The following is a 23,024-nucleotide window of genomic DNA, read 5'->3' as shown; positions in this document are numbered from 1 at the left end:
CCATCAGGAAACATATACCTGTCAGCAATGTTCTCTATATTTTTGTAAAAATTTTCGCTACAATGAAAATAAATTGGCTTAAACCAAGCACCGGTTCCCTGAGTCATAGCATGGTTACCAAACAGAATTAAGAAGTTTCTAAAAATTTTAGAATATTGCGAAACGTTAAAAAAAACTACCGAATAGTTTTCTTCCGGATTTCAGTACAATATGAACAATATTTAAAATCCCTTTTGGCATAGCTTACACGCTTAGGTAGATTTCGAATTACCCATTTATTATGCAAATATTCTGGAAACTTCTATAAACTTCTGGAACATTATAAGCCCTTAATGTACATAACATCCTATATTATCCTCATTATTCCAAAAATATTTACATTTTCTCGTGTTAAATGCAGCGAAAATGTTACGTATGTTTTTAACTCCAGCATTGAACTAATTTAAAACGAAATTCATACTAAGCCCACAAAGGTATTTATGATTTTTTTTTATCTTTAAACGATTTTTTTACCATTTGTACTAGTACATGGTTGATTTAAAAATTTTCTTTGGACCAAGGTTGAAGATAATATTTATAAGATTGGAAATTTTTTTCAACGAATTTGATAGTGTAATTAGTAAGGAAGTTTTGAATTATTTTATATCAACCTCTGTTTTTACAGTAATAATTCATCCCATTGAAATATTTTCAGCAGAAAGTTTTAGATGATGTTTAAGAATTTTTGCACAGTTGATTATGACATAGTATATATATGACATATGTATACCTACTAAAGGAGTTTTCATTATTTGTTATCTTTGAACCCTTGTTATTTCCACCTTTTGCAGCAATGGTTCTTGGCATCAAAAATTGTCTCAGGCAGAAGTTTTAGATGATATTTTTAAAGTTAATGAACACTATGAACTTTTTTGTTAGCCTTAATCCCGCCTGCAGCCAGATGCAGTGGCGTGCGATGCGGCGCTAATGACCACTAAGGAAGTTAAGAATTTTCCTGTCCTTCAATCCTTGTTATTTTCCACCCCTTGCAGTTATGGTTGGCCATTTCACACATAAAAAAACAACCTTTTTGGCATTACTCCTACAAGTTATAATACGTTCAAATGAATGCGATATTTGTCATATTAAAGGAGTTATAGCGATTTTACTCGGGAGAGAGAAAACTAACAAGGACAGAAGATGCCATGTTCGGTGGGTAGTCTGCTTACAGACGGCACACATTTACAAGTCCGGGAGGGAAGGAAGATTGTTACAGGCTACAAAAACCACCTGTAACACCATTATAAAAAAATAACCACCGCTTTTTTTAGTCTTATGAGCAATTTATCTGGAAACACATTTCGTGACTAGACGATTATGAATCGTTTTAATAACAAAAATTTAAATAAGTTCTAAAATCACCACTGCATTCCCACGAGGAGCCAGCAAGTCGGCTGGCCCCCACGCCCCCGCAGCAGCGCTCCTGGCGGAGGGTGGCGGAGTTAACCCTCGATGCGGTCAGCCTATGGCCGGCGCCATGTTGTCGGGACACACGCAACATTGGGCGATTTTGCGTGGCAGACTGGGTTTTGTGGAAGCGACTGCGTACAACGACAGAGATTGTAATGCCTACTTATTGAAGGCAAGGTCAAGCACCAATTACGCAGTGTTTCTGGTGTTTGCAATACTTGCAAGCCCCCAGGATCGGTCTCACGTTTACTTTACGTTTATTCAAAGTTTTGTAACGAAATTTCAACACGATACCTCTCCCGAATTTGTTTATTTGTAACAAATATTTTCAACAGATATTCACTCAGCGTAACATCATGGGTGAAAAAAAAGGCGCGGAAGTCTTCGTAACTGTCATCACTTTCGCGCTTTTTTTTTACATCCATGTTAGTACATTAAATGAATATCCTTTTACAATATTAGTGACAGAGAAACAAATGTATCAAGTTAACGTTTATGAAAAAAAAAAAAAAAAAAAAAAACTTTAAAAAAAGTTGGCATCCAATATAATTCAAAGTTCTTAAAAGTGGACACCACGTTAAATTTTATTGCCAACTATGTGATAATTATAATTAATTGAATTATTTTTTTTAAAGGTTATATCGAAATTCAGAGACGTTTCTTAGCTTTAAAATCAGATCTGGACAGCTGAATAGTTACAGAATATATTTTTTTCATCAGCATATTTTCTTGATCAAATCTAATTACAGTAGGAAAATCATTTATTAAATTTTAAAGAGTATTTGAGATAAACTACTACTTTGCGGAACACCTAGTACCGTGAAATTGCATTTGCAAATATGACTGAAAAGCGTCTATTTGTAAGATAATTAAAACATGTATATACCACGCATTTCTTGACGAGGCCTAAAATTGATAATTGTTTAATCATAAGATCGTGTGTGTGTGTTAAAGACGATCCTGATAGAAAACTACGTGGTTTTTCAGAAATAACAGTTTTAGGAATAAAATTTATGTGCCTATAAATATTTTTTTCGTCAAAAAATCTAAAATTTAACCGTTCAAGAAAATATATACCGATAAATGGTTGAACACACAACATCGGTATACCACCACTCACTGACTGATACACACTTAACTCAAATATTTTATGTACAAAAGCAAAAAAAAAAATGTTTGTTTGATCTTTATTTATAACACGGTGGAATGATAATGCTACAGTTACTAACAACTAAAGCGCTAAAAAACTTTAAAAAAAGTATTTTTGCAAAACTCCGTTCCCCCGGAGAAACCCCCGGAATGGCCACCGCATGGGGAGCCCAAGAAAAGAAACGGGCTCCCCATTTGGAAGCCACCTGGGAGGTTTTTTTCTGTTCCACCCACCGTTTCTTTGGTAGCCTGACTTGTTACAAGGGATTGTATTCCTACCAGAGAAAATGCCACCATTTTATCTGGGCAATCCGCCTTGGAGGAGCCGGGGCGCGAACCCGGGTCCTACAAGTCACAAGGCAGGCGCTCTACCCCAGAACCAGAGTGGTAGAGCGAATACTTGCAGTCTTCTTAACACTGACATGATGTTATTCCACGAGTTTACTGTATTTATGTGTCCTTAACACGTGCAGTAACATCTAACCTCGGTAACGAACAAATTTATGTGTTCTTATATTGTTCGTTCAGCATGAATTATGTAATTTCATAACAGTGAAAATTAATTTGTATAACTAGACTGGCAAATTTTTAGTTGATTTCCGGCAAACAAACTTACAGTCCCGCTGTACAATAATTAAACAGAAATATAGACCAGTAAAAAAAATTGGTTGTCTATAAAGTCGGTTTACGGACGATAGTTTAACGTGACAACGTCATAACAAAACATTGATGAAATGATTGCATACTTTTATGAATAAAATTGAATCATATTTATTGAATTATCACTATTTTGTATGGATACAAAGAAGGAGTGAAATTATCTACAATTTAATTGATAAATTTTCTTTTTTTTTCACTCATCAATTCTAATGTGTTTATTACTTTAACGAAGAGATTATTTTAACTATAACTTATATACATGTTTGCTATTTAACTTCAAGATCGTAGAGAATGTTTTACGCTTTTTCGTAACTACACATTTAACGACGAAGTTTGCTCGTCGTTAAATTAAACGTAGAATTTAATAAAAATGCCCTTGCAGTTAATAAAATATGCATTAGTAAGTTTAAGAAAGAATTTCGGCTTTAATCTCAACCCAGACGCTCGTGGTGCACTGGGGCCGAGACTAAAATTCGTCGAGAATATTTTACGTTTTTATGTCTTCCAGTGCTCAAAATGATATGAAATTGTGGCCACGGGCACGAAATTTTATTTATAATTAATTAATAATAACGCCCCTCGCGATAAACAAAGGAAAATATGTATTAACGAGTGCCTGGTTGCCGCGGAAGCAGCTAGATAGCGCGATTCGTTCGGTTCGCGTCCATCACCGTAGATGACAGCACCGTAGGGGAATAATATTATTTCGTTTTTATAATACGATTTTATAACAAATACGCATCCCAAATACACCAAACGTATGTATAATGTTTTACATTATTTTTTTAAAAAACATTGTGCAAAATATCCCGGAGTGTAATTTGAATTACCTATTATGTGTAACTGTAAAACACCATTGTTCGTTCAAAAACGTATTTGAAAATTCAACATTAGGTACTTTTAAATAACCGTACCGATTGTGCTGAAAATCGGTGGACGATCGTTAAATTACATAATATTTATAATTCAAACGACGAAAACATGATTTAAAAGTCAAATCGATAGTTTTTCCAATCGAGTGTAAGAGAGATAGATGTGGCGCAAGCGTACAATGAGCGTAACGGAACACATCGTAGTGGGACAATGAGCGTTACGGGACACTTTTTCGTGCGTGCAGCCGGCGTTCAACGATTTATTAGACGTTGTCACGTCAAAAAATATCAAACCTCAATGTGGGTTTTCCCACCGTGAACCCATGAGCCACAGATTCAACACCTCTCTCTCCCTTTATTTCCTTCACTTCCCCCTTCCCCTCCTCCGCGGACCAACATGCAAATCATAAAGATTCACGCTCATGGTTGTTGGCCAGCAATAACAGTAAATCCGTGAAATGTGTCCGGGAAAAAAAAAATGAAGGAGGCGATGTTTGTGCCAGGGCGAGAGAGTGGTTCTCTGCGCTGCTTTCAGCGACACTGGGGCACTACGTCAAAGCGCGCCGTGTCCCGCTAGCACCTCGACCCACGGACACGGGAGCCACTCCGGACGCACGGACAGCTAGCCAGGGCGCTGCGCGACCCTAACACCGGGGCGCGATGCTGTTAGCCATGTTGCGGAGGCCTCTAACAGACGTGCGCCGCGCACTACGTCGCTCTGGCGCTAGAGCTCATCTCGTCAGACGCATCACCGACGGCAAAGAGAGCCGTAATAAATTTTCCACCTAAAGCCCTTTGCTTTCTCCCCTATACACTTTCTCGCTCGTTCTCTTTGCCCGGTGTTTCGCTTTCGCTCGTACCAAACATATTTTTTTTTAAAACTCCCGAGTGGAAGGAAGGAGGGAAAAAAAAAGGCGCGAGGTAAAAACACGTGAGCTAATGGCATCAATTAGTTCCGCTGCAAGACTAATGTAACGGGACGTTGGTAGCTTCGGCTTAACGTTAAGACACTCTCACGAAACAAACAGGGTCTTTTGTGTCGCGTGCAGATGGCGTGTTACAAATCACGACCGTCCAGGGAACTGTTTCAGTCGGAGAGGACAAACTACACTTTTCAGGAGGGTGTGATAATCTTGTGAATATTTTTAAATATTTTTATTTCCTTTTAAAGTTGGCTCAGTGGCATCTAAAAGAGTTTCACGCCGATGAGAGAGTTGAGCGTAGTTCACACGTCGAAATTAAAATTCCAGTGTCGGATTTTTTTAAAGTAACTTACGTCATTAAACTTTCATCATATAAAACTACGAGAAGATTTCTGATCTTGTGACAGTATTTTCATTATGATGAAGAGAAAAAAACAAGTCTAAACGAATCCCATGCGTGGAATATATTAATTGTTTTTATTTTCACTTTGTGGTAATTTGGTTTTAATGCAAAAAAAATTACCGTGAGGAAGGTCGGTGCCGTTTAGTTTTCGCGCCGCGTAGCTGCGGACATGTAGTTATTGTGCATTATAAACTCAATGATAAGGTGATACTTGCATAACTCGATCACATCAAACCTATACATAATATAAAATTAAATTAAGAACTAAATTATTATATTCAATACTATCTGTGATATTTACTAAATAAATTTTCTTTATGACGTATTTCAACAGTGAGGAATATTTAATTTTAATTATTCAATAATGAATAGCAATTATTGATATCCTGATATTTAGAAGTGAGTAATAATTTGGTTAGTTCATGATTATTTAGACTATTGTCTTCATTTATCTCTTTTTCTCTCTCTCTGACGTTTTACCCCTTTCGATATACTTACGAGTCGGAGTTTGAATTGCCTAAGAAATTTCACTTCTAGAATGTGTACTAAGTTACACGCGGTCTTTTTTTATATCAGACTAGCTGCAGTACCCGGCGTTGCCCGGGCTAAACACATGGAGCTTTATTGTCTGCGAGTTAAAGAAAAATCTATAGCGCTATATGACAGTGTGTTGGACATAGAGAAATGTCACACAATTACTGTTTGTATGTTTATGATCTATGATTTTTTGTTTACCCATGGCGATCGGTTTTTTATTATGTATTATTAATTATAAATTATTAAGACCATCAATCGAAATAAAAACCATCCTATCTCTCAAATTGGAAAAAATTACACATAAATGCCAATTTTCATCGAAATCGGTTGACTTGGTAAAGAGTTCACTGGAAACAAACATCAGGACACTGGATTTATATATATTAAGATTTCTCGGGCGTGGAAAAGAGAAGTTTATCCGCACAATTGGAGCGTGGCGGAGTTTACCCGAAGTGCAGCACTCAGAGAGCGACAAGGTACTAAGCGTGTGCGAAGAGGTCATTAGCTGAATGCACTCACAGGGGTGGGTGTGTCGGGGGGTAGGGGGAGCAAAGTGAGGTAGTGACTCTCTTACCACTTCCTCCGCGGTAATGATGCGCGTGGAGTCAAATGGGAGGCTAGCGCATAGTGCTTCGCAGCTCGTCTCAACACTTCTGACTCCCTGCCGAGTGCTGTGTTTCGACCAAGAAGACGTCGTGGTTAGAGACCGGAAAAATTTGCGGGTTCAATGACCTCCAGGATAGACTCCAATATCCTCTAAACACACTGGCGAATGCCAACTGTTCATTGGCTGCTGACTTGTGAGTCGTCTCGACTGGGTGGCCTGTGATTCGATACTTCAATAGGTGAGGGTCTCTAATTGGCCCTCAGTCCTCCAGATTAACAGTGAACCAATGACAGAAGCAGCACTAAGGTATAATAATTAGAATTTTAGCATAATACGAAATGAACCCACGAATTTTTCAGGCCTCTAGTCGTGGTTAATAAGTAGGGGCATGCATTCTTCTTGAAAAGATTTCGAGACTAGCTGAGAATCAAAACACTCTAGCTTTGTCTGTATTTCATGATTGGGTGAGTTTCTCTCGTGTACACGTCCACTGTCGACACACCGATCACAGTGATTCCAGTGAAACAAGACATAGCTTCACTTGCAGACGGCCAACAATAACATGGAAGAAATCGCTGGCACAGACATACCATATTGCAGTCTAACTGGCGTTAAGATTTTTTTTTTTTTTGCGAAAAATGCCTGCCCTTATTAATAATTAAGGACCAGAAAAAATTCGCGTATTCATTTCGCGATAGGAAAAAAATTCAAATCTCTATCCCTCTAGACTGTTTCCATTTTTGGCACATATTGTTTATCGGTAGGGGCAGGCATTTGTCGCAAAAAAAAATATCTGAACGTCTATTAGACTGCAACAAGGTAAACCTACACCAGAGTTTTCGTCCTTATGATTGGCGGCCGTCTGCGAAAGAAGCCGCTGCCTTATTTGACTGAGCCACTCAGGACGCGTTTGCTTCCGAAAAGAATTACTGTGATTGGTGTTGTAACAATCGAAATGTACCTGAAAGGAACTCACCCAATGACTAGAGACCTGAAAAATTCGCGGATTCATTGTGTGATATGCTACAATTCAAATAATTATACCCTAGTGCTGCTTTACCACTGGTTCACTGTTAATCTGGAGTAATGAGGGCCAATCAGAGACCCTCACTTACAGAAGTGTCGAATCACAGACACTCAGTCAAGACGACTCACAAGTCAGCAGCCAATGATCAGGTGGCATTTGCCCGAGTGTGTAGAGTGTAGTGGAGTCTATCCTGGAGTTCATTGAACCCGCAAATTTTTCCGGTATCTACCAATAATGAAACACAGACGATGCTACAGTGTTTTAACTCTCAGCTAGTCTCGGAATCTTTTCGCAGACTATGCATGCCCCTTTTTATTTAGCATACTCTTGGCCAATGATAAGCCCTCAGAGAAGTATCGAATCACAGGCTACCTAGTTGAGTCGTCTCGCCTGTCGGCAGCCAATGAACAGGTGACATTTTCCTGAGTATACAAAGGACTGTAGAGTACATCCTGGAGGTAATTGAAAACGCGAATTTTTTTTCTGTCCCTATTAACAAGGATCGTCGGGTTTCACAGCCGTTTAAAAAAAAAAAAAAAAAGAGAGAGAATTACGAATACTATTCAAGCATATACATAACTCCCATCAAACCCAATGTTAATACTGGGCTAAAGTACTATGAGCGCCGTTAGTTCGCAAACCGCCGCGAATTTCTCTAAGCGGACAGGTAACGCCAAGGAGAAGGATGGAAAGTTGCCAGACCTATCCGTATGAACGTTGTTACGACAGAAACAGGTTATGTGAAAATGGTAATCTAGGCGCTCTTATTGCGAGTCGAGTTACGCTTGTGTCATTTGTAACCGCAATGACAACTTTTTATTGCGATGAACTATACTTAGGGACCGGAAAAATTCGCGGTTCCAATGACCTCCAGGATGAGCTCCGTAGTTCTACGTACGCTCGGTCAATTGTTACCCACCCATTGGCTGCTGTCTTGTGAGACGTCCCAACGTAGCAGCCTGTGATTCGTATAAAGCTTTGGTTGGGTGTTTCTCATTGGCCCAAAGTCCTCCAGGTGAGTTGTGAGCCAAAAGCAGAGGCAGCACTGAGGTATAACTATTTATATTTTAGCATATCGCGAAATGAATTCGCGAATTTTTCCGGTCTCTAAATATACTATGTTTCACCACGGGACATCTTCGAGCACCGACGCTAATGAAGGATGCACCTCGGAAAATTTCTTGAAGACGCGCGGGTGGTGGAGAGAGCGAAAAAAAAAAAGGGGGGGGGTGGCAGAAACAGGAAGAAAGCTATGAAGTCACGTGCAGCCAACGGGAAGCTTTTTTCCGGGCGTTCTGAACACCTCGTCTTTAATTATTTTCTCGGGATGAAAGCGAGCACAGGAAAAGAAAGAGGGAGGAATTGTAGGAGTGCCATCCTCACTGCGAGGAGGATAGGGGATTTGGGGGGGGGAGGTCATTAGCGCCGCCACTGCATCTGGCTGCAGGCGGGATTAAGGCGGGGCATCGCGAGACAAGAGATGAGCTTGTTCGCACGAGCAGCTTTGTTCACGATCTCCAACACGAATGCTCCTGCTCCGGCTTCTATAAAAGCCGAGTGCCGCACACCCTTAATGACATTACTTTCGCTGGTTTCCACTCCCGCCTACGCCCTGTAGCTTATCTACTGCATTTCAAACGGTAAACTGGTATATGTGATGATAATTTGACTTCCTTACTATTACTCCTTGGCATTATGGACTGAGGTCATATCCGTGGAAATAATGATGTGCCTGACGTTTCAGCAAACCTCATTGGAGCTATCTTGCTTTGAATATTCGTCATGGAATTGATTTATTTAAAACTTAAATCTAATAACGATGTATGTTTACAAATAAAATATAAACTATAATACAGTGTAATTTTAAAACAATGAAGTTATTACATTCAAATATAAAAACATCTACACAGTTTTGGTTTTTTAAACCTTTGAATCACTTCCTCAATTTAAATCTTGGTTCCAGCATAACATTTTGTTAAAACTGATGTAAGGAATCTAATTATTTCAACGTAAGATTAAAACAATTTATGAAAAATTGTTGATGATACTTATAATATTATCCATATTAATTTTTAATTGTTCAAAGCAAAGCTTTAATTTTTGGACAAATAAAAATGTATAAACTACCCCAGCTTGTGACTTATATTTAAAAAAAAAAATTATACATATTAACGTATAAACAGCAATATCGCTTGTATACAGACACAACGATGGTTTTATGTGGTTAATAACTACGCACTGTAACGCATTAATTCCTCTTTTACAATTTTTTTATGTTCCAAGAACTAACGAAAATAATGACATTGGCTTCCAGAGAAATTCGCACAAACGAGCGAATCTTTTTTTTTAAATAAAAGAAAAGAATTTAATTAAATTTAGCTAAGGTAAAAAAAATTGTATAAATCGAAGCGACTTCAATAATTGGTTTCCCCTCCGTATTGTTCTTTTATTGAACTCACCCCCTGGCCTGGATAGCGAAGGGAACGGAATGCGAAAACACCCGGAAGGCTAGACCAGGGAGGGGGGGGGGGGCGCACGAAAACGAAGCTTGTCGCCGAACAGGAAGGCACTTGCCATGGCTCTCACTAGGGGAATTTTGGGGGGGGGGGATGTGAGTGCTCCGCTAGAGAAGAAAGAAAATGTTCATTTCATCCCCCACGAAACCCTCGACATCCTTCCCCGTTCCCCCCACCACTACTTTTTTATATATATATTTTTTTGCCAAACCCTGTTTCAAACGGACGGCGATCTCAGGTCTGAATCGCGCTGCGTTTCGTGTAACCCCCTCCTCCCTCCCTCCTTCATTACCAACATCCAATATGGCGCTGCGACCCTCCAATTCCAACCCGACCCAGCCGCCCCCAGTATATCCTCACTCTGAGCCCTGCTGTCTCTCCTTACACACACCTCGGCGCCTGGGCGCGGACTTAGCTTGGGTTGGGCTATAAGGGGAGGGGGGGGGGGGAGAAAGAGCTTTGCAGGCTGTACTAGAGAGCGATAAGTGCTTGCGGCTCTAATTAATGCGATTTCCCTGGGGAAGATTAGTCCTCCGCAAGCTATCTAACACTTCGTGCTCATTTTCCTACCGTGATTCATTTTTTTTCTTCTTAGAATGATGCGTGTATGGGATTACAAGCCTAGCGTGTGTTCGCCTCACTCGCACATTAACCATCCCTCTTGTTTCTGAGGGTGAATATCCTCTACGTAAAAGTTCGATGTATGTGACCTCTAAGGGCGTAAAAAAAATCCCATCAGAATTTTTTTCATATAGACTATATTCAGGGGCATGCATATTTCGCGGAAAGATTCCGAGACTGGCTGAAAGTAAAAACACTGTAGCGATTACTGTGTTTCGTGATTGGGTGAGTTTCTTTCAGGTGCATGACGATTACCAATCACAGTGATTCATTGCGGAAGAAAACGCGTCCTGAAAGGCCCGGCCAAAAATGGCGGTGGCTTCTCTTGCAGACGACCGCCAATCACAAGGAAACAATCGCTATAACGGGCATACCTTGTTGCAGTCTAATGAGCGATCAGATTATTTCACGAAAAATGCATGCCCCTACTGATAGGTTTTTTACGTTACGTTCACTGTTATTCACAAGTACTTAAAATTATTTTGCTTTTAGGTATAAACTTTTGTGGTTTATGCCCATGATTCAGATTTTTTAATAATTTAACTTTTTTTATTGTTTATCACCAGTTTTATCTTTAATGTACTATTTAAGTAGTTTTTATTTATTATTTTTAGGACGATTTAAATTCAGACTTGGTCGTAAAACTATTAACTGCTAGGCTAACATTCATAAAAAAAAAGAATTTGCTGAAAAACTTGAAACCTAATAACATAAGTACTTAAGGTTTTGATAAAACCGTTATTTAATACATTTTAATGATGTCATAGACGTAAATAGTTTCAACACAAACGCAACACGCACATGGTGAATCCAAAACTGTAAACAACATTATTAGGGCCTACTTTGGATTATTGACGAAATCAGCCAATCAGTATCGGGGGGGGGGGGGGGGCTGTCGAAAACATAACTAGTGTCAATTTTCTTCACAATGAATTTTTGAAATGGTGAAGAGTTCCGAGATCGCCATTCATCAATGTATCGCTGTTGATGGCCGCCATCTTCCTGATGCGATCTACAAAACTTGATATAAAAAATTATTGGTATGCATGCTGATTCCAATAAATTAAAACATCATTTCTGTAAGGTTTTTTTAAATAGCCCTAACAAAATCGACACACACCTTTATCCCACACCCTATAGTTTGAAAAGGATGACGTCAGGGGCGGAACAAGTGGAGGGGGGTGGTTGGATTATGGCTCACCACAAATCACATCAGCAGTCAGACTGCGTGCGCCGGGCGAATGGTAAGGCTCGATTACCACAAACCCCCCCCCCCCCTTCCCATCTTTTACCACAATTGATTCCGCCGCCAATTTGTGCTCATTTCCTGCTCCCTGCGTCGGCATGAGCGCGTGTGAGGGGAAGAGCGGCTCGCGATAAGACGACAAAACCTCCGATGGGTCCTGTGTCCATTTACTTTATTCCGTGGTTTTTCGGTCACGTCCGGCCAGCTATCTGGGTGCAGAAGGTACGGCGAACTGCCTGAAGTATTTGAACATTTCAAACAAGCTACTTTGTGTATGTGGTTAGTATGCTTAAATTATTTTCCTTGCGTGATTAGGTGTTTTAGCTCATTGTTTGTATATAAATATTTTTTTTTCATCAATTGTATAAGTTTTTATTTAACGTGAAGGCTTCCATGAGCTTCATGGGACAGTGTAAACAGGTGAAGTACATTCACGTGAACCTTCAACTGCGTGTAACACTATCCTAAAAATACTGAATAAATTATGCTGAGTAAAAGGTTTTCAAAGAGGTAATTTAACAATTATAGCCAAGGATGGATGCAAAGGTTGAAGTAGCAAATAGTTACATTAACTTAGTTCGTTTAATCATGGGCAAAGGCCTCACGTGGTTATCATACAAATACATCATTCTTTCACATATAATTAATACTTGCTTAATACTGATAGTGCTAGTACACATGCCACGGCAAAATACGTGAACGCATATCTATATTTTCTTTAGGATTAAATGCTTGATAGAATACATAATATTAACTTGATAGATACTTGAAAGAAATTTTACAATTAAGTATCAACGCTTACACACAAGGATAATGAACACTAACATGCCTCATTAGAGAATACAAAAATGTCAAATGAACATGCAGGCGACCGCGGCCTAACCTACACTAGGCGGTATAAGCTTACTGTAAAGCATGATAAAGCATGATATAAAAGGAAAATTCACAAATTAATACATTAAATACATTACGTAAAAACAAGTCCTAACGAAGACTGTAGACCAGACGGGGAGAGACGTCAAACAAACCATGCATGGTACTAATACAAAAAATGATCAAGGAAAACAATAAGTGCCAAATAGAATTTAGACGGTGACGGCCGAAATGGAATTTATAATACAGCTATTACCAAGTACCGTTTACATTACTGTAAGGGTCACCACCTTACAACACTTACGTGCATTCTCCCCGCTGTCACACACTCTCTCTCTAAAGCAAGTATCTGACTACATGCTTAATTCACGACCAGCACCGACTGACTGCTAACGAACAAGAAGAGCCTTCAAGGCATTACACCTAGTTTTAATTAAGCAAGAGGGCGCCACGCGCATGCGCGGACACCTCACGAGGGGAGGTCAGACACAGCACTGGACGCAGAGAGAGGGGGGGGGGGGGGGAAAGTAGGAAGGGAAGGAGCGCCGAAGCCCGCCGCGCGGCGCGAAGTTCAAGTGACGCGCACCGACCACTTCAACTCCCCCACCCTTGACGAACGCAACCGCGAGCCTCGCCAACCAAGTCACAAGGACACGAGGAACTGCAGGTCCGGTCACAACATTCTTGAAGTAACTCAAATGTCAAGTCAACACAATTCTATGTGTGTACAAATACAAACAATGTTTCTAAATAACAATTTCTTGATATCTAACTGATGATTTCTTGAAGTAAGTTCAACACATTTCTCTGTGTATACGAATACAAACAATGTTTCTAACTAGCAATTTCTTGAAGTGAGTTCAACACATGTCTATGTGTATACAAATACAACCAATGTTTCTAAATAACAATTTCTTGAAGTGAGTTCATGACTGGCATAATTTTCCGTGTAGGACACCTAGCAAGGATTCTCAGTGTATCCACAGAAATAAAGTGTCTTCAGCGTTTCCACTGAAATAAAGACTCTTCAGCGCTGAAGAGAAAGTTTAGAGTACGGGACGTCCCTAATAAATTCAATTTCGAACAGCATCTTCTTCATCCCAGAGTAGCAGGAACAGCATGCCTTCCCCCAGCGCGACACCAGGGCGAGAACGGCGGGCGTCCCCACCGCCTGCCCACGCTCGGCGCCTGGCAGGCAGGGCCATCCGAAGCGGCCGCTGCAGAAGTCAGTCTCCGCACGCGTCACGGCCCCTCACCGGCAGGAGACGGCGGCGACTCCATGCCCGCTCCTCATCGGTGACGTGACGGCGACCAACGTCCCAGCAAGCAAGTGACCTCGCAGACACGACGAACCCGGCGGGCGGCTGCGGTCACGCAATCTCAGGCAGGGCGAGGAGCGTCGGGTGCGCTGCGGCGCGAAGTCCTCTTCTGGGCGTGGCGGGAGCATCGGTGGGAGGAAAGGAAAAAAAAGAAAGAGAAGGAAACACGAACACCCAAACAACAACAAAAAACACTAAGTCCAAAAAAAGGAAAAATGGTTATTGATGAAATTTCTTTAATTGACCCACATGGGCCTTTTTATATTTTCTAGAACCAGAAGGGTTACGCAATAGGACCGTGTTGTCTCCCAAAAATTTATCAATCACGAATGGCCCAACAAAAGCAGAAATCAATTTTGAATTAACATTATCAGCCAGTTTTGGCAATTTAAAATTCTTTAAGAGTACCAAGTCATTAACAGCAAAACCATGTGGTCGCCGCGTAGCATTATAAGAGGCTGCTACAGCCTCGCGGGCCTTCTTAAGATTACAACTCACATCGTCAAGCATGCCCTCCAGGGAATCACTGTCAGAGGCAAGTTCCAGAGGCGGCAGTCCCCAGGAGTTAAGCAAAGGATGGGTCAACTCACGGCCCATGAAGGGGATGGAAGGGGGAAACCCTGTCGCCATATGGACAGCAGAATTAAACGCCACGTTGATGAATTCAAGGTCACTGTCCCACAACGACTGATCGTCCCTGTAATAAGCAGTAAGAGTGGCTTTAAGCACCTTGTTTACACGTTCAGACTGATTACCCTGGGGGCAATAGGGACTACTGTAAATGGGTTTAATAGCCCATTCCAAACACATATCCTTAAATAATACAGACCGAAAGTAACGGGCATTATCACAGGTTATCATAGCAGGAGCACCAAAAAATTTCCACACTTGCTCTCTTAAGGCTTTAACAATACTAGTCGCCTTCATATTTTTTAAGGGGAGTAGCAACACAAATTTGGAAAAGATGTCCAGAACCACTAGAATGCAAATATTTCCCTTTTTGGAGCGTGTAAGGGGGCCAAAAATATCCATATGCAGAACGTGCCATGGAGCAACCGGGGGATCCGCACAATACAGGCCAACCTTGGCACATTGCGGGGGTTTAGAAACCTGGCAGTCAACACAGGACCTCACGTGGTGACGCACGTCTGCACGTAGTTCGGGCCATGCCAGATGCGCGCTGATGCGGCGGAATGTTTTTTCAATACCCAAGTGAGCACCCAACAATGAGTCATGAAAGTACTTAAGAACCATCGGACGAAGGGAGGCAGGGACCACTGCCTTCCTCTGCTTGCCTGACTTCCCTGTGTAATAAATTACACCTTGTTCCTCTACGTAGGGCGTAACAGTGCCATGATGCAAATCCCTGCGTATGCGAACGCACAGCGGGTCATCCTTCTGACAATCACGGATACTAAGAAAAGACTCTGGGAAGACCTTGCACACCGCGGCACTAATCGGCTCAGAACAGGATACTGGCAAGGCACTGGTGTCAAACTCCTCAGGGGTAAACATCCGCGACAACGTGTCCGCGACCACATTGTCACTACCCTTAAGATGGTGTAGCTTAAAGTTAAAGCGGGACAGCCGTAACACCCAGCGCCCTAATTTCCCTAGCTGGTTAGGGTGGTTAAATAACCAGCTAAGTGCCTTATTGTCTGTGTACAGGTCAAATTCCTGACAGTCCAGGTACGAGGCGAACTTCTCAACGCCGAACAAGCATGCAAGCGCCTCCTTCTCATACACGCCGAGACGCCTTTCTCCGTCTGTCAACGATCGGCTAGCATAAGCTATGGGACGTAATCTATCATTTTCGAGGTGACCTAGGACGGCTCCTAGAGCAATGCTAGACGCATCGACCTGAAGTGCGAACCTACGCTGAAAATCCGGAAGGATCAAAACGGGAGGAGAAGAGACAAGGGCCTTAAGATTATCAAAGGCTTTCTGTTGCGCGTCACCCCATTCAAAGGCTGTGTTTTTCTTGCGCAGCTTATTCAACGGACCTCAGACCGCAGCATAGTCCGGTATAAAGCGTGCATAGTAACCTGTCATGCCTAGGAATCTCTGAATTCCCTTGACGTTTTTAGGGGGCGGAAAATTAACTATGGGTAAAACCTTGTCAGGGTCCATAATGAGCTTTCCCTTAGAAATAATGTAGCCAAGGAACTTAACATGGTCCTGGGCCAAACGAAGTTTGTCAGGATTAACAGTTAACCCAGCCGCTCGAAGACGGTCAAACACCTGAGTTAGATGTTGTTTGTGCTCTTCTAAGCTAGCGCTATAAACAATAATATCATCAATATAGTTAAAGACAAATTTATACTTCAAATCAGAAAGAATATAGTCCAGCACGCGGCTCATGGCCTGACTACCAAATGAAACTCCCATGGGCACCCTATTGAACTGAAATTGTCCCCAAGGGGTAGAAAATGCGGTGTATTTACGGCAATCAGGATGCAAGAGGATTTGATGGAAACTGGCGTTCAAATCGATGACGGAAAAAATGGCTGCCTCTCCTAGGTGTTGTAGAGCGCTCTCTACCGTCGGTAATTCGTAAGAGTCCTGAATGACCTTATCATTTAGAGATTTGAAGTTATGAACCAAGCGAAATTCTCCAGCCTCCTTTTTAGGAACTAGAAAAGTAGGCGAGCTAAAATCAGAAATAGATGGGGCAATGACCCCAGCTTCCATGAGGCGATCGACAATAATCTTCATTTTTTGTAGTTTAGGGGGTGATACTCTGTGGCCTTTGGCCTTAACAGGCGTGCGATCCTTTAAATAAAACCTGTAGGGCAATACATCACACCTCCTATACGACTGTTTATTACGTCAGGAAAACGACTGAAAACGTCCGAAATCAGAGAGTCTCTGAAGGTCACGTCACTCATGTCAGGACAAGACATGACTTCAGGGGCGGCATTCTGCGGAATTAATTTAATTTTTAATGAAGGGTGAAAGCCAAAAACAAGATGCTGATTAGCCACGTCAATCAAACAACGAGTTTTCCCCAGAAAATCCAGACCAAGGATAAGTGAATGACACAAACCAGGAATAACGTAAAAATGCCAGTTCCAGGAAAATCCGGCAATTTTAATGTGAAGCTCAACTGTCATGTTAGCGCGTACTACTTCTCCGTTAGCTACACAAATAATGACGTCAGGGCACGTAGTCACACGGCTCTGCAAGGCAGGAAATTTATTACATAAGGAATCAAAAAAATCAGCACTCAACAAAGAACGAGTGGCTCCGGAATCCACTAAAGCCGGGACAATATCACTAAACAAATTAACATGAACAAAATTGTGAAATTTATAAAAGGCGGCTTTTCTCTGACGACGATCGCGGCGACCGCTCATACGCCCTGATCGGGGCCCGTTTCCCGGACACTGATCCCTATAGTGCCCTGCGCGGTTGCACCTAAAGCATTTGCGTAAATCGCGGCTCACAGCGGGCTGCGTGCACTCAGACACCGCGTGACCGAACTTTCCGCAGTTGGCACACCTAGACCGGCTGGCCTTAAGGCCGGGCGCATTAGTGGGAGGGGGGCGCCTGTCGGTAGCGCGGCCGGAGCCGACAAGGGGCTCGGTTACACTAGCCGCACAATCAACGAGCTGCGGCGCGCGCGTAGCACGAGCAGACTGAGAATAAACATTCACAGCAGGCTGAAATTCTAAGTTTTTAGGCTTATAAAACCGCGATGTAGAAGAAATGGGGAATTCCTCCTTATATTTTCTAACAGCGAGCAATCGATTCTCCACTTCAGAGCTCCACTTGCGTAAAGCATTCAAAGTTGTGGGAGGACTAAGCATGGCGCTATGTTGAAGCACAAGCGGAGAGACATTCCCTAATATAGTTTGTACTAACTCCGTTTCCGTGAGATTTAAATTAAGAACGGCCGCATAATTGGCCACGGAATTAATGAACTGAAGAGTGGGCTCGTTAGGCAATTGAAACCTAAATACTAAGTCCCGTTTACAGCTCTCAAGCACACGTGGAGGACAGGCAAATTGCAAAACTGAGCTCTTGAACTGAGCAAAAGAAAGATTCTGAGTAATTGCGTCCGTAAGTAATTGCAAAAATGCGGCTCCACAGAGACTCAGCAGGGCCTTTAACAATTCTGCCTCACTAACTAATTTCAGCCCTTCAAGACGTGATGCCGCACTTAAAAAATCCAAAACAGCTCGTGGCTCGCAGCTATCAAGTCGAGGAAGAAGCTTAAGGTTGGAAAAAAATATTTTTGTATTAAATTTTGAGTTCAAGGCGGGGCCAGAAGGGGGTGGGAACTGCCGAGACGGTACCTCATCAGCCGATTCCCAGGAGTTACGAACATGCTGGACGAGTAGGCTCCTCAAAACAGCAACAGTAGCGCCCTCCTCGAAGGAAACGCCCTCCTCGGAGAGGATTTGAACCAGCTCGTCACGGCGCAGACGATACACCCATCCCGTGACCGGTGACCCCATGGTGCATGCAAGACAAAAGAGAAAAACAAACACTTTAATAGTCAGCATAACATAGCACAGTAGCGAAGTTGAAGGCTTCCATGAGCTTCATGGGACAGTGTAAACAGGTGAAGTACATTCACGTGAACCTTCAACTGCGTGTAACACTATCCTAAAAATACTGAATAAATTATGCTGAGTAAAAGGTTTTCAAAGAGGTAATTTAACAATTATAGCCAAGGATGGATGCAAAGGTTGAAGTAGCAAATAGTTACATTAACTTAGTTCGTTTAATATTGGGCAAAGGCCTCACGTGGTTATCATACAAATACATCATTCTTTCACATATAATTAATACTTGCTTAATACTGATAGTGCTAGTACACATGCCACGGCAAAATACGTGAACGCATATCTATATTTTCTTTAGGATTAAATGCTTGATAGAATACATAATATTAACTTGATAGATACTTGAAAGAAATTTTACAATTAAGTATCAACGCTTACACACAAGGATAATGAACACTAACATGCCTCATTAGAGAATACAAAAACGTCAAATGAACATGCAGGCGACCGCGGCCTAACCTACACTAGGCGGTATAAGCTTACTGTAAAGCATGATAAAGCATGATATAAAAGGAAAATTCACAAATTAATACATTAAATACATTACGTAAAAACAAGTCCTAACGAAGACTGTAGACCAGACGGGGAGAGACGTCAAACAAACCATGCATGGTACTAATACAAAAAATGATCAAGGAAAACAATAAGTGCCAAATAGAATTTAGACGGTGACGGCCGAAATGGAATTTATAATACAGCTTTTACCAAGTACCGTTTACATTACTGTAAGGGTCACCACCTTACAACACTTACGTGCATTCTCCCCGCTGTCACACACTCTCTCTCTAAAGCAAGTATCTGACTACATGCTTAATTCACGACCAGCACCGACTGACTGCTAACGAACAAGAAGAGCCTTCAAGGCATTACACCTAGTTTTAATTAAGCAAGAGGGCGCCACGCGCATGCGCGGACACCTCACGAGGGGAGGTCAGACACAGCACTGGACGCAGAGAGAGGGGGGGGGGGGGAAAGTAGGAAGGGAAGGAGCGCCGAAGCCCGCCGCGCGGCGCGAAGTTCAAGTGACGCGCACCGACCACTTCAAACGGTCTTAAGAAACTTGAGGGTAAATTTATAGTTAAATTCTGGCGGTAACTAAACGCATGTAATTAGTTGGTATAGGGTTTTGAATTAAGGAATTAACCATTCGAATGTGACCCTTATCTTAAAACGGTTTTATTTTCTTGATATCTTATATGTTTCTACAAAAATGAGTTTTTTTTTTTTCAAAATTTAAAAGAGCTAAAAAATTTAAGGTTTGAAATAACCAATTATTTTAAAAAAAATAATTTTAGTTAAATATTTTATTAATTGTGCATATTTATAATACACGATTTAATGTGTTCGTAATCCAGGCTGGGATTTGAATGTAGACTACTTCTTAAAGCTCTCAAAACATAAACTAAATACTAACTTAATTTATCAAACCGTTTAAAAACCATCAACTACGGTTATATTACGTAATAAATTAATATGACTTGCAAAAATACAGACTTATAGTCGTAAAATAATTTAGGATCTATTAAGAATACACTAGAATAAAACCTATTAGAATGACATGGGTATGAGCTTAACAGAGTCCGGTGCAGTTCACTGTGCCGCAAGTGAAAACTCCCATGAAAATAACATAAACGTGAACTCCCATAATCCAAGCACTAAACAAAATTTATTTGTACCTTGCACTAGGGGTTATAGTTATCAAATGATAGGTTATTATTCAGTATCAAACATTGTTTCTGAGATAGTTTCGGGTAATACTTTGAATTTTTACAATGACTTATTACGGATTTGATACTGTAACTCTTAATGTTTGGTTTTTATAACAAACATTCAAGCAAAAGTTTAACTTCAAATTCATGGAATATTTTTCACATTAAAGGAGTAATGGCGATATATTTTTTTTTTTTTTTTTTTGCAGTTAGAAAATCTCTCCTATTCTTCCCCTTTCTTCCGATTTCGCCTATTAGAGATCTTGAACGAGATTTTACAACTCTTTATTTTATTTATCAGTCTGAAAGTACTTTCGGGAGAATCACGGCCGTTAAGGGGTATAAGGCCTCGCCATTTTCCAATTTCAAATAAGTTGATACCGCTTGCAATAAGCTTACGTGCTAAATGCTGAGCGTCGACATGACATTTCACTTTGCTTTGGCTCCTTGTTGAAGTGAACACTCGTGAACTGGTGTGATCATCATGTCGCTTGCGTGAAATAATAATTTATTTACTCGCCTTGTCAGTAAATACGTGGTCGTTACAAGATGTAGAACGTCTGGGAGATATTATGCATGCCGAAAATTGGGATGAATAGATAAAAATTAGAACTATTGCTAAAAAAAAATGGAAAACACCAATGTGGCGGGGCAAAATCCACCTTAAAGAGTCAAAAATAAAGTTACATACGTTCAAGATTTTGAGTTGACGACGGTTTTTGTGGTCTGGAGACCATGAAACGATAAACTAAGTGGAGAGTTTTTCGGAATTCGTGCCGTGGTCTCGACTGAAATTAGTGTTTCTCGAAAATCAACCCACAGAAGGAAAAAAAGAGAAAGACGGACTCCTGACGTGGCTCGAGGCCAACCAGGAGCACGCAATCCTCCGGCGCGAGTCATCGGCAACACCGCACGCAATCCTCGGATCAACTACGAGGGACGTTCAAAACTGCCGGTTGCAGTTGCGACATTACAGAGCACGATGCGAGAGGCACAGGCGAGAAAGGGCCGGGAAACAAGCCGGTGTCGTGGATCAAGGGGGAAATATTTGCGTTAGATTTGCTTCAAAGAAAAAAAAAAATCCCCTCACGAAAGAACTTACGTACCGTACCTACAACTTCCGCTAGAGAACGGTAAAATAAAAATTAATAATAATAAACGTTACGTACTGTGCAACCGTAATGTCCGTGTTTCAAATACCAAATACAAATAAGCCTACTATTTATTTTCCATACAATGCGTTTTTTTTCTCGTGCAGACCCCAGTTTACCGACAGTAATTTCTTGCTCCATCTACATGCTGCAATAGTCACCAGACACCAATGGAATTATTACAGTATTTCCCCAAGTAAACACTTCAATAATTCCAGCCTTCTCGCGCAGACCCCAGTTTACTGATAGTAGTTTCTTGCTCCATCTACATGCTGCAATAGTCACCAGACACCAATGGAATTATTACAGTATTTCCCCAAGTAAACACTTCAAGAATTCCAGCCTTCTCGTGCAGACCCCAGTTTACCGATAGTAATTTCTTGCTCCATCTACATGCTGCAATAGTCACCAGACACCAATGGGATTGTTACAGTATTTCCCCAAGTAAACACTTCAAGAATTCCAGCCTTCTCGGCGTGCAAACCCCAGTTTACTGACACTAATTTCTTGCTCCATCTACATGCTGCAATTGACACCAGACTCCAATGGAATTGTTGCAGTATTTCCCCAAGTAAAAACTTCAAGAATTCCAGCCTTCTCGTGCAGACCCCAGTTTACCGGCAGTAATTTCATGCTCCATCTACATGCTGCGATGGTCACCAGACGCCAATGGAATTGTTACAGTATTTCCCCAAGTAAACACTGCAAGAATTCCAGCCTCTGCGTGTTCACTCACGTCTAGCTGCGCGCCGGGCAGCGAGAAGTTGCGGTAGGGCGGCTGGCGGCCCTTCACGTACTGGAAGATCTTGGAGGAGTCGCGCAGGAACTCCACCTTGCGCAGCAGCTCGTCGCCCACCGAGTACTGGCACTCCAGCACCGCCGACTCGCCCGCCAGCACGTAGCGCGGCGACACCAGCCGCACCTCCGACAGGAAGGCGTCTGCGCACAAGCAGTCGTCTCATCAGCATCACTCCCAGCACCCGTGAGGGAGCCTAACATGTACATCAAGTTCTGTCCCTACCCGAACACGCCCGAATATTCACCTTCGGCCAACCTCGGGTTTATTCATATATATATATATATATATATATATATATATATATATTTCTCTGTTTATTTTAATGCAGCTATGCTAACCTAACTAACCGTCCATAGTGTTTTAAAGTGTTTTAATGTAGCTAACCTAACCGACCACTTTTAATATTTGAATTCATTTTTCCTGCGCAAAAATAAAACCAATCTCGAGGTTGGCCGAAGGTGAATGTTCGGGCGTGTTCGGGCAGGGACAGAACTTGATGGACATCTTAGGCTACTCGTACCGGTGTTGCCAATAATTGAACCTCCACACCAGTGTTGCCACGTGAACCTCCTCACCAGTGTTGCCACATGAA

General features: G+C 41.5%; 1 protein-coding gene across 1 annotated transcript in view; it reads right to left on the bottom strand.

Annotated features, from left to right (window-relative positions):
- The window catches only part of LOC134533511 (uncharacterized), a 251,684-nt gene that overhangs the window by 167,508 nt on the left and 61,152 nt on the right, over nt 1–23,024 (bottom strand). The window contains exon 2 of the mRNA XM_063371035.1: nt 22,370–22,572. Within this exon, the coding sequence (XP_063227105.1) occupies nt 22,370–22,572 (203 nt within the window). The remainder of the gene's footprint in view (nt 1–22,369; nt 22,573–23,024) is intronic.

This window comes from Bacillus rossius, chromosome 6 (assembly GCF_032445375.1).
Source record: "Bacillus rossius redtenbacheri isolate Brsri chromosome 6, Brsri_v3, whole genome shotgun sequence".
Classification (NCBI taxonomy): Eukaryota; Metazoa; Arthropoda; class Insecta; order Phasmatodea; family Bacillidae; genus Bacillus; species Bacillus rossius.
Note: the sequence above shows the minus strand (reverse complement) of the source record. Positions and strands in the feature narration are given on the sequence as shown.